This window comes from Podarcis vaucheri (assembly GCF_965113315.1).
Source record: "Podarcis vaucheri genome assembly, chromosome: 6".
NCBI classification, from domain to species: domain Eukaryota; kingdom Metazoa; phylum Chordata; class Lepidosauria; order Squamata; family Lacertidae; genus Podarcis; species Podarcis vaucheri.
This window is the reverse complement of record NC_138764.1, coordinates 28,304,583-28,317,162: the sequence shown is the minus strand read 5'-3', so window position 1 is coordinate 28,317,162 and position 12,580 is coordinate 28,304,583. Positions and strand designations below refer to the sequence as shown.

The following is a 12,580-nucleotide window of genomic DNA, read 5'->3' as shown; positions in this document are numbered from 1 at the left end:
GGAGGAGCAATGTTTACTCCCAGGAAAGTGTATACTAGACTGCAGGCCTCCTATGATTAAACCCTAGAGCAGCTTAAAGTAAAATAAAAATAGATCACTCTTCCTCTCTCCTCTAAAAGTCAAAATCTTTTTTTCTAAGCTTTTAACAAAATATACATTGATTTAAAAATTTCTGACTCTTACCACTTCTGACAAGCACTTAACCACTAACCAAGCCTTTAAGACAGGCGTCCTCAAACTTGGTTCTCCAGATGTTTTTGGCCTACAACTCCCATGATCCCCAGCTAGCAAGACCAGTGGTCAGAAATGATGGGAATTGTAGTCTCAAAACATCTGGAGTGCCAAGTTTGAGGAAGCCTTCTTTAAGAGCTAAGCAGTCAGTATATTGTAAATTGGTGTTTAGGACCTATTGAGCCTGAGATGTTGGATCTTCCCTGGCAAATCAAGTCAGGAGACACCACCTCCTGATTAACCATATCATCATCGTCTCCTCCCCATCAACGAGGAGGACAGGACAGGAAATGGCACCTCAAGAAACTGACAGAGAGCAATGCCTGAAGACACAATTAGTGCTGTACATTTAATAGACATTCATAAATTGATTTTTAAATGTCAGAAGATAATCTGTACTGTACTTTTAATATTAAAAAAAAAAACCACTTAAGCACTCTGTGTGGACATTGTTCTCTTAGCATTTAATATAACAGTATACAGACACCAGAAGTAACTCCTATTGAGGACTTAACCCCATGCAAATAGGGTTAGGAACACATCCCTAATACTGTACCTGAGCTCCTGGCAGGCCTCTTTCACCTGGGAAACCACGGAGTCCTGGAGGTCCATCTTTTCCAGAGATGCCTTGAGGACCTGGATCACCCTAGGGAAACAGATCAAAAACAAATTGCAGGCAGTTCAGCCATGATTTCTCACATATGCTGGATTTTAATGGCAATGGGATTCTGCATCCACTCACATGGCAAATTCTGAAAATCCTGTCAAATTTAAAAGAGCTGATGTTCTTTTTTTTACTAACCAATAAAGATCTGAGACGTGAACATATGCTAAGGCATTGACTTTTATGAGTAAACTCTCTTCCTGAACTTGTTTATCATTGTTCTTTTGATCAAAGAAGCAGTTACACGAGTTTTCATCTCAGCCATAATCAATCCAATGCCAGCTTACCTTTTACGTGAGGTTCGGCACTCCTAAGCACACAGTCTCAATCTTCAGTGAACCCGTGCAGCTTCATTAACTGCACTTGCCACTGTTGGACATTTCGGACCATTACAATGTAGACCCATTTGGATGCTAGGGAGCATCATTCTTCCAGTGTTGAAGACCATTCCCTGCACTAATTCCCACTGCCAGGTCTACTACACTGCAGATCTACTATGAAACTAATGAAACTTAAGCTTCATGGCCCCTAATCCAAGAGAGCCCCCAGAAGCTATTTTCGTCTGCTTTGCTTAAATCTCAGGGGTCTAGTAGACCTAATCTGAGTCGCATTGATTTGAGTCAAATTGATATATTTTATTGTTGCATATATTTCCATCCCAGAGTTTGAGAGTCAGTAGCACAGACATTGTGATGGTATGGTGATCTGTCATGGAACAACCCCATTGAAGAAGACTACAGTGGCTAGCTAGACCTTATTGCTGGTTGCCAAGGGGTTCCCAGAATGTAGGTCCGCCACTACCCACCACTCAACAAAGTTAGATCTGAAGTGAAGTAACAAATCCCTTGTGTATCTCTGAAGCTGTGGCAAACTGCCCATTCAGATCACCACACAAGAAAATGTTAGTGTGTTTTCATGCATCCAACAGAAGTGCACACGCCAACATTGATACCTTAGCACCTTCTTTCCCAGCAGCCCCTGGAAGACCTTGTTCACCTGGTGGGCCTGGAGGACCAGGATGACCTCTCTCACCTATTGGGCCAGTCTCGCCAGTGGGGCCCTAAGAAACCAAAGGAACAGCATTAATTATCCCGTGCAACTGACATATTCCTTGACCTCCACTTCCAAGAGGAATACAGATACTGTAACCAATTTTCTTGTCATGGTCAAATGGCCTTCAGCATTTAAGATCTCCAAACACAGTTGTACCGCGATAGCATCCTACTCCCAAAATGGTCTGGACGTGGTAGTGCTATGATGGGATAAGGGAGAAATGAGATTCAAAGGCGAATCTTCCTAATTTGCACCTTCTGAAACAATGCACAAACCAAAACGCAGCCAACCTTTGAAATTTTGCAACGCAGTTCTCCGGCCAAATAATATGGACAAAATGCATATATCAGTGGCCAAAACAATTGCATATATTTCCCTAGGAAGGGATTGCGCTTCCACCAAGCATTTTAAAGGGCTTTCAGCCACATGGCACTGAAGTTACTAGTTCTGAAATGCTGTTTTTGGAAATGAAGAAGGCAGAAGGCAACTGTTGGGCCATCTCATTAAGTATGTTATCAAGTTTGTACCATGAGATTATTGTTATGTTTTAGGATTCTCACTTTAAAATCTGCATGGAAACAGGTATATTACACCAGTGAAATTAGCCAAAATGTATTAAATAAGTAATAAATGTTGGAAATGTAAAGAAAAAGAAGGATCTTTTTATTACATGTGGTGGGGAATGCCCTGAGTGCTCACTGGAAGGTCAGATCGTGAAGCTGAGGCTCCAATACTTTGGCCACCTCATGAGAAGAGAAGACTCCCTGGAAAAGACCCTGTTGGGAAAGATGGAGGGCACTAGGAGAAGGGGACGACAGAGGACGAGATGGTTGGACAGTGTTCTCGAAGCTACGAACATGAGTCTGACCAAACTGCGGGAGGCAGTGGAAGACAGGAGTGCCTGGCGTGCTCTGGTCCATGGGGTCACGAAGAGTCAGACACGACTAAACGACTAAACAACAGCAACAAATTGTCTTGGGGTAATAGGAAGCCTAGCTAATTATGCAGGCTCTCTCTTATCTGGGAAGGACTCCATCAAGTAGCACTGCAAAACCCTGATTAATAGGCCTTGCTTGGATTCTGATGAGGCAATCCAAATTCAGCTCACTGCCCTCAGATATACATTTGGAAGCAAAGCAGAAACAAATGCCATTGATTCCAAAGTGTACTAAGCACTCTGTAAGACATTAGTTGAAAGGAAATCTAACGCCGTGTTTTGCCACTACACTTCCATTACTCCTATTTAAAGATAAAAATCAGAAACATCAACACAGAATGATAATGGTGTTCATGATACAAATTCATGTGGAAGCTCCTTCCAAGTTTGGCTGTACATGGTGCAATGCATATATTTTTTTCCTGGTGACAGAAAGCAACGGGCTATTTTTCTTTTTAAAAAGAAAGAAAATAAAACGCTAATACAATACAAATAAATTAAAAACCCTCGCAAAGAAAGCAAATGCATAATATATCAGTCCTGAGATGGGATTTCAGTTACCTTTACTAACATTCAAAGGCAGCCTGGTCAGGCATTGGAAATTAAGCTTAGTCAATAAAAGCCGAGAAGGAGACAAACAGTAATTCAGATAAAATGGGCACTCAGTAAGATGCCCGCTGTTTCACTTCACTGAAGTGTTGGAAGAAACACAACAATAATGATTCATACGACTCCTGTAGTTAAACCAGAGGAGAGAGAAATTCAGAGAGGTCTGGCTATCTAAAAGCTTTTCTTTAAGGGCTTGTTGCAATAGCACTTCTAGGCAAGAGACACTCTGTGATTCCAGAGTTCCCATAAGTTGAAGTAAGTTCATGGCACCCTTCTACAGAAGGAAGGGTGGAAGGTGTTTTTTCTTGGGGGGGGGAGATGGACATTTCTTCCTTTCCCCTGCAGCTCTGGTCTGGAAGGTTTGGAGAAACTCTTGAATATCACATAAAGTAGCATGGTATGCTTCTGGAAAAAGGGCAAGTCAGGGTAAATTGACTCCCCATGGTCTTCCCTCCAGAGGGATCTACCACTAGATAGAATTGCCTTCCACAAATTAAAGATGCCCTTCCATTTGTAGAAGGACAAATCTGTCTCTGACCTCCTAAACTGAGCATGTATAGGTCTCCACAAACCTTCCATAATCTCTTGTAGGGTTGCTAACAATCCCGTGGTACGTTTTTAAACTTTTGCACTAATGTGAGCAGGGTTTTCCCATGATTTACAGATCCCACAGATTTCTTTACAGGTGAATTTCTGATAAGCATGCAAACTTCATCTGTTTCAGGGGACTTGCTCCAAAGCAAGTCCACCCTGTCTCAGTCCCGACTCTTGAACCAGAACACATCATGAGATAGATCTGTGATTTACTGCAAGCACTGGGTTCAATCAATCACCTTCTCTGTCTCCCAGTTTGCTGCAAGTGATAAACATGCTTTATAACATGCTCCAAGGAGTGGCCACACAGATCTTACTGGGTAACTGTACATAAAATGGGGTGTACAAAACAACATTGTGCAGAATAGAAGATGGCTGTCACCATTAATACATGGGGACAGCCATCTTCTCTATTATTATTATTATTATTATTATTATTAAAAATTTTATATTGTACTTCATTTATAGATCTCAGGGCAGCTCATGACATAAAAATACAAGATAAAAAACAGTTACTCAGGAAGTGACAGCACATCATGATGTGTGATAAAAAAGCATTTTTTATCCAGTGTGGCAGGTGTCACACTTTGAAGCTGCTCTTAGCAGCTTTATGCTGTTAAACAAAGATAGAAAGAGAAAAAGACAAAGAAAGAAAGGGAGGGAGGGAGGGAGAGATGCCTTGGACCAGGCATAGGCAACCTTCAGCCCTCCAGATGTTTTGGACTACAATTCCCATCATCCCTGAGCACTGGTCCTGTTAGCTAGGGATCATGGGAGTTGTAGTCCAAAACATCTGGAGGGCCGAAGGTTGCCTATGCCTGCCTTGGACCATCTCATAAGTAGCAGCTACCATTTCTTACTTTAAAAAAACAACAGTAATTAAAAAAAAATCTGTGTATTTCCTCCCCGTTTAAAACTCCACATGGAACAATGACAAAACGGACTTGCTTGGGGGCACATGTGGGCACGAGGCAAAAACAGTCTTGGTCTGAACATCCACCCCATTGGTAGACTGTGTCATGGGTCAGCTTGAAAGAAGTTGCTGTGCGACAGGCATGGCCAAACTAAAGGCTCCCTCCACATTTGGTAAAGCTAAAGTTAGGCAGAAACATCATACCTGAGGTCCAACCACGCCACCAGGACCCGGGGGGCCAGTCTTGCCTTGGAAACCCTAAGAAAGAAAGCAGACAATGGTTACTAATACTGACACTTTTGCACATCACAAACGGCTTTTAACTGCTGAAGAGATGAGAAGCATGAAGCACAGTGTCAGGGGAATCGTCTTTCCCCCAAGAATAAAGACTGCCATTTCTGTTATTACTGCGCGCACTTGAATGTAAAATATTGAAGACTCTTTCAAAGATCTATCATTTCCAATCATTGCAAGCTTGGCTCCTCCGCTAGCGCGGTTCAAGGTGGCAGCATTCGCAGGTCGCACTTTCTGCAAAACTGATTAGGGGGCTGTGATTGCACAAATGATATTGCTCAGATTCAGTTCAAATATATGTTGCAGACATCCGCACAGATGTGTTAAGAGCAGACAAGCAAGAACAGCTATACATAGATACACTTAAAATCAGACTGGGACCGACAGTTAGATGATGCCTTAAAGGCATGGAAGGAATACCAAATGGAGGTAGTAACTGAGATGAGAAATCAAGATGTTGATTTCCCCCCTCTTCCCTCCTTTATAAAAGGGGACCAACAGCTTGTTTAACTGTTTTCTACGTACCCCAAGTAGGAATGAGAGGAATTATCTCAAGAGAAATTTCATTGGTCTAATCAAAGCCCTTCTTGTTCCACCCCACAAAATTCATTTGCATGTTTCACCAGTGTAGGGGCATCCAATTTGGCCTTGAAATTTTGCCGTGGGCAAAATCCAGCAGCCCCTCTGAGATATTTGGTGCAAATGCAACTGCAGATAGCGCTGCAAGATGGATGCTCTCCTGCAGCAGAGTGGCGAGCCGCACATTTAAAAGAGCTCAGCAATGCTACAAAGTGATGGGTTATATATAAAAAGAGGGGGAAAGCACACAAAGACTCCCTAAGGCATGTTTGAAGGCACATTGAGTGTCTTGATGATCCTTTTAAGGAAAAGTTTTTGCAAAAGAAGCAAACGGCCCCCTGAGAATTGCCGGGAGCCAGAGGATCCTTTGCGCTAATGCTCACTCAAAGCTGCTACTTCAGCAAAGCTGCACTGTGACCTTCCAAGAGCAGTCCCAGGCATTTAGCAGCCAACAAGGAATTGACAGACCTCCACTGCTGGCAGGTACAGAGTGCAATCTGCACTGGTGACGCCATGGGCAGAAAAGGAACTGTGTTGCTTTCCCTGAGCAATTGATCTTCCCCGATCCCCTTTTTGTTAAGTATAACAGTTTAATGGACACTGAAATGAGAATGCTTAAATGTGTATTGGTGAAAAGGTTTGACGTGGGATTTTTCCATGGGGCTATATTAAAGCCAAGGAGAGCACTCTGAGTTCTTGCTGAGTTGTTAATTAACTGATTGTTGTTCTCTGGTACCTGTGAGTGTTGTAACCTTAGATCATATGTTGAAGGTATTGGGCTGCAAATCTCCATTTTAAAAGGGAGTGGCCATTGAGTCTTGTTCTCCCAAACTCCATGGAGCGAGGATGTAAATGAAGCTCTCCTGAAGGGAGACTAAACAGCCTAAGGCCAGTGGAGGCTGGAACGGAGGCTGAGGAGAGAGAGAGATCTTTGCTTATAGATCTATTTGGATTATTTCATATTTTGTAAGATGCTGAGCCTGTGCTGGACAGCACAAGTCATTGTATGGATATTTTGGTTGTATCTTTGATGCTTATATTTTGTTTTGAAAAGTTCTGCCAGTAAAAATTTGAATAATATTTTTATGGACTGGGACAATGATTTTTTCCAAAAGGAGCTAGTTCTTATGCTTCCAGTCACTTCAAACTGTGCAATATTAATCTCTGCAATATAAACATTTGTTACATTGTGGGGAAAAGTGAAGGGGTGGGGGGAAAGCAGCCTGGAGGAAGGATTAAGTATCTTCTGCACAACCTGCTCAGGTCTTCACTGGAAATCACAGCCGCCTCCTTGCTTTGCAGCAGGGCTGGATTAAGACCTTTAGAAGCCCTAAGCACTTAGAATATTTTGGTGCCACCATATATATCTAATTCAAAATAGATCATTGATCTATACTATTACCTCTGTTATTACTATTTTATTATATATGTGTGTATGTGTGTGACTATGTATTTTTTTTCCTTTATCGTGGGAGCCTTTTTTTTTTTTAGGAACCTGGTTCAGCTGCACTATAGTAATAATAGCAATATGGTCCATGGTAAATTTGGCAATGGAAAATAACCACGGAGCCCCCTCTTCCCTGGATACCCTAAGTGTGTGCTTATTGTGCTTAACGGTTAATCCAGCCCTGCTTTGTAGCTGGGATTAGGATTCCAGGTTCATGTTGATTGCCAAGTGTCAAGTTCTATCCAAGAGGAATGAGCAGTTTGCTAAAAACAAAACAAAACACCATACTGAAGAAAACAGATAATGCACTTACAGTTTCACCCCTCTGCCCTGGGTGTCCGGGCAAGCCATCCTTCCCTGGTGGACCCTGCAATGGGAAACATAAGCAATCAAATTATAGCTCTGAGAAGCAGATGCTAACCAAGTCTAGCAATCTTTGTGATAGCTCTAATCCGACAAGCTGGCTTTCAAGCATCCCACCGTGAATGCCGGCTGAGTGGCCAACCATTATTAAGCTGACTGCTCATGGTCAGGGATGTTCAGTTAATATTTGCTGAATGGGAGTTAATGACTGGAAATCTCTCTCTCTCTTGTCTGCCTTTGGAAGGGAACACCCTTTAGCCAATGCAACACAGGCACAGCGCCGTTGCATCTTGGATGGGAAGGCAGAGAGAGTGAATCAGAGAGCCAGAGGGGGATTCTTGGGGTTGGGGTTTAGCTGGACTGGAAGCAGCTAGGGCAAGGGGCTGCAGGGGGCCTGAGCAATTGCTTCCTTAAGGAATCTAATGCACATTCTGTGCCTTTGTGCACTGCCAGCTGTGCAGGCCCATAGCTTCTAATGTGACCTACTTCTGTATCTGTAAATAAGTCAAACAGTAAAGAAGGTACCAGAAAAACCCTGGTGCCCTCTCATCCAAAAGAGACAAAATAGTACATTTCTGCTGCCTGCTCCTCATTAATTTATTACCTCTCCCCAATTGCACAACGATTTATCCTAAGGCAATCCAAATTCACAAGAATGCTGGTATCTTTGAAAATTGTACTTCGCTCAACCCCGATTTGATAGAAACTGTTTTAAAAATGAAAACTTATGGAATTTATCAGCACGATAAGGGTGGGGGTCTGTGATATTAAAATATCCAAAACAAATGCAAAAAACACCCCAACATTATGCAAGGAACCAAGGGTGGTTGATGGCATCTGAACATGTTACACACCAGCATGCCATAATGGAACTCTGGCAATTCTTTCTTTCTTTGCAATAAAAATCTGTTTTAGGAGCTTTGGAAAGCATTTTTGCTTAATCTTTTTACTGACAGCCCCTTCTCCACTCCTACCCCCTAATTGCTCCCGCCACCCACCCACTTTGGTTCCATAGGGCAAACGCAGATTTTTGCTCTGTGATGTAGTGATGGACATATAGATCCCTAGAGTGGGAAGTAATAAAAGTGAAGCTGGGAAATTACGTCTCCATGTGACATTCTGTCAAGCAAGGATAATAAGAGCAAGGGATGCTGGATTTCAGGTTCAGTACATTCTGCACACCAGGACAAACCTGGTCACAAGCAAAGCTCAAACAAAGGCCGAAGGGTTGTATTAGGCAGAAACAAGCAGTGCAGCCATTGATTCCATTGGAGCTGATCAATTCCACTAAGGTAAATGGGACCCTAAAACCTTTGAAAGCCTCTACATTATTCCTGGCTCGTGGATACTTCAGTTCCATTTATGAATGCAACATTTTAAAGACAATAACCCAGTTAGTGCATGTCGTACACTTGTTTTGGTAATAGTCTGCCAATAGCGGATATAACTTTCCCATTAACTTCAGCATTTTTCTTTCCTTTTGGGACTGGGATCCACGCAAGATGGAGAGAGACCTCTAGTGGCATCTGGTCATCCCTACAGAGAAAAACATTCTGCAGATACTAAAGCGGCTGCCACCTGGTTGGGATGATGACAAGTTTTCAATGGACGTCTTTACCCTGCAAACTGCCTTGTTGAGAGTTTGCACAAAATTTTCAGCAGCAAGCAAACCAGGTGTGCACAATGAAGGCTACAAATTGCATTGTCAGGGTTATGTTACACAGAATGAGGAAAAACGCATTTCAGCTAAGGTTGCAGGAAAAGCAGGAGTCATATAGCACACTTTTTAATACACTGTAGCTACACAGAACAGAAACTCACCTTATATACGCTTCTGATTTTTTTATTTATTTATACAGCTTCAGTTGTTTGTTCCCAGACATGTCCTATCATTGTTATCAGATTTCCCAGCAAACACTTTTGCCTTTAATGTTTGTTTCATTGTAGCAGCAGGTTGATGGGAGCTACAGTATTTGCTAAACGGTTTTACTTACTTCATATACAGTGGTACCTCGGGTTAAGAACTTAATTCGTTCCGGAGGTCCGTTCTTAACCTGAAACTGCTCTTAACCTGAAGCACCACTTTAGCTAATGGGGCCTCCCGCTGCCACTGCGCCGTCACCGCATGATTTCTGTTCTCATCCTGAAGCAAAGTTCTTAACCCGATGTACTATTTCTGGGTTAGCGGAGTCTGTAACCTGAAGCGTCTGTAACCCGAGGTACCACTGTACCAGGAAAAGCACTATTGAACTGCTCTGAGCTGATCTTTCTTGAGGAGCAACTGTGCACAAATAACACAAGCTGCAAACTTTGGAGAGGCAAGAACCTTTAAATTCAGTGGGGCATAGGGAACATTCCTAAGTCTCTCCACATGGCTTTATGGAGTAGCGGGGCTACTGCCATGTCTGCAGCCCTGGTGGGGTGGAAAGTGGATGAGGGGCAGCCGGGAGCTGGCACAGTGATCAGCTTCAAATTGGGCCAATGCTGTCATATGATAGCAGCTGGGACATCTTGGGATCCCTGCTCCCAAAAGCCTCTTTGGCAGATGGAAGAGAGAGCTCTCCAGCAGGTCTGGCAGCAGATAGAGAAGCCAACAAGGCTAGAGGAAGGATGCCTCTACTCAATCCAACTGTCCAGCCTTGCACAAAGGGGGTTTAGATCGTTCTGCCATTCTGTGCAAGGATGCCCAGGGATCGTTATGTATCCATCTAGAAGAGAAGAGATGAGAAAAACTGGCAACCCGGATACTGGAATTGGAATAAGGAATCTTCTGGCCATTGTTCTTCACAAACCCTTCTGATTGTGCTTAGCAACCAGTCTTTATTTCTGCATCCCATTTGCTGAATAAACATTGCATTTATTTTGAGAAAATACTTACAGGAGGTCCCTTTGGTCCAGGAAATCCAACAGGCCCCTGGGGTCCTTGTGGGCCCTAAAATCGATCAGAAAAGCAAAAGCAAAACAAACAAAAAAATGTTAGCAGCAGCAGCAGCGGTCGTGGTATGGAAAGAGCACAAATATTTTGGAGAGAAATTTGTGATGCAACCAACCTGTGGGAAATGTTAAACTAATGCCTGCCCGTGGCTGTTGACAAGGTGGGGGCCGCAGTGAAAAACGTTTTTGTCTCCGCAAATATATTCAAACACACACCTAAACATCTGGGCAAAATTACTTGTATACAGATGAGACAGTGCAAGTCTTGTCTCGCTCTGTTTAGCATAGGATGTGTCGTTTCAGCACAATGCCAGTGGCCAAATTTCTGTAAGCAATTCCAGTTATTAATTTGGTTACAAAAATAAATATTACCTAGGATCAGCATTAGAGCACAATCCTATGTATGTCTGCTGAGAAGTGAGCCCTAGTGAATGCCATGAGACTTAGGCAGTGTACACCATACATTCAAAGCACACACATACTGTACAAAATCCTGGGAGCTGTAGTGTGTTAAGGGTGCTGGTAACTGTACCTCTGTGAGCAACTGAACTACAGTTCCCAGGATTCTTTTGGCAAAACCATGTCCTTTAAATAGGTATTTTATTATGTTTTTCTATATGTTGGAAGCCGTCCAGAGTGGGTGGGGCAATCCAGTCAGATGGGCGGGGTACAAATAACAAAATTATTATTATATGGTGTGTGTGTTCAGCCTTCCTCCCAAGTAATGTATTCTGTATCCAGGGTACTCCCACCACTGGTTTGGGAAGCAGTATATATACAAAGTTAGCCATAATCCATATCTATGTTGTTCCTTATGAAGTACTGTGCTTTGAGGCATTTTCTCAAAAACCAGCTTCCACCTGAATCGAGGAAAACCAACAAACCAGCTTCATTTTAAGCCAGGAATGTGCATACAACCCACATACAGAAGCACAGGTTATTTTAGACATTTCTGCACCTGAGGCAAAAGATGTCAAAATTATATGCCTTCCTGCTATTTATTTTTTTAAGTTAAGGTTCATGGGAAAGTCAGCCCTGTGACTGCAATTCCTTGTGAAGTGTTTCTCTGCTACTCTGGTGAAGAGGACAGAATATCTCAGAGTTCTTTGAATTCTCTTGTTACAGCCTGGCATTGAATGAAATTCATGGTGAGAGTCAAATTTCAGCTGCCTCTTGCATTCCTCTTCTTATGAGGAATGTACATGGAAAAGATTCTGCATGCATACGGCCTAGGACCCTCGTACCTATGGGACTGCCTCTCCTGGTATGCCCCACGGAGGACCTTAAGGTCTGCAAATAATAACACCCTGAAGATCCCAGGCCCCAGGGAGATTAGACTTGCCTCGACCAGAGCCAGGGCCTTTTCGGCTGTGGCCCCGGCCTGGTGGAATGCTCTCTCACAAGAGACCAGGGCCCTGCGGGATTTGACATCTTTCCACAGGGCCTGCAAGACGGAGCTGCTCTGCTAGGCCTTTGGTAGGGGTTCAGTCTGATTCTTTTCTTTCTGTATAAGAACAAGCATTAAAGAGGCCTCCTAGACTGCTCACAGGTCCTTTATAAGACCAGTGGTAACAGTTGGTCCTGGAGAATGTTAGCCACTCTCAATTTTACCAGTGGACTGCCATCTGTCCAGATTTTAATTTGCTTTGAACTAATTTTAAGATGTATTTTAACTAATTGATTGCCTGTTTTTATGTTCTGATGTTCTTTGTATACTGCCTTGGTTTCATAATATTAATCGCCCTGAGCCCAGCTCTGGCTGGGGAGGACGGGGTACAAATAAATTATTATTATTATTATTATTATTATTATTATTATTATTATTATTATTCAAGGATGAAACAACAAAAAAGACAGGAAGCAGACCTGGATCCTTGTGATAGTACAGCTAGCATCTATATTTGGTTCATGCTCAGCCAAGGTGGCGGCTAGGCAGAGCTTTTATGGCAAGATCTACAATTC

The 12,580-nt window shown here is 42.8% G+C and overlaps 1 protein-coding gene across 4 annotated transcripts in view; it reads right to left on the bottom strand.

Moving 5' to 3' along the window:
- Nucleotides 1-12,580, bottom strand: part of COL11A1 (collagen type XI alpha 1 chain) — a 260,917-nt gene that overhangs the window by 83,354 nt on the left and 164,983 nt on the right. For all 4 annotated transcript variants that reach the window (XM_082227699.1, XM_082227697.1, XM_082227696.1 and 1 more), the window contains 5 exons: nucleotides 10,563-10,616; nucleotides 7,635-7,688; nucleotides 5,206-5,259; nucleotides 1,848-1,955; nucleotides 788-877 (listed from right to left, as the gene is read on the bottom strand). In XM_082227699.1, coding sequence (XP_082083825.1) covers nucleotides 788-877; nucleotides 1,848-1,955; nucleotides 5,206-5,259; nucleotides 7,635-7,688; nucleotides 10,563-10,616 — 360 coding nt within the window. The remainder of the gene's footprint in view (nucleotides 1-787; nucleotides 878-1,847; nucleotides 1,956-5,205; nucleotides 5,260-7,634; nucleotides 7,689-10,562; nucleotides 10,617-12,580) is intronic.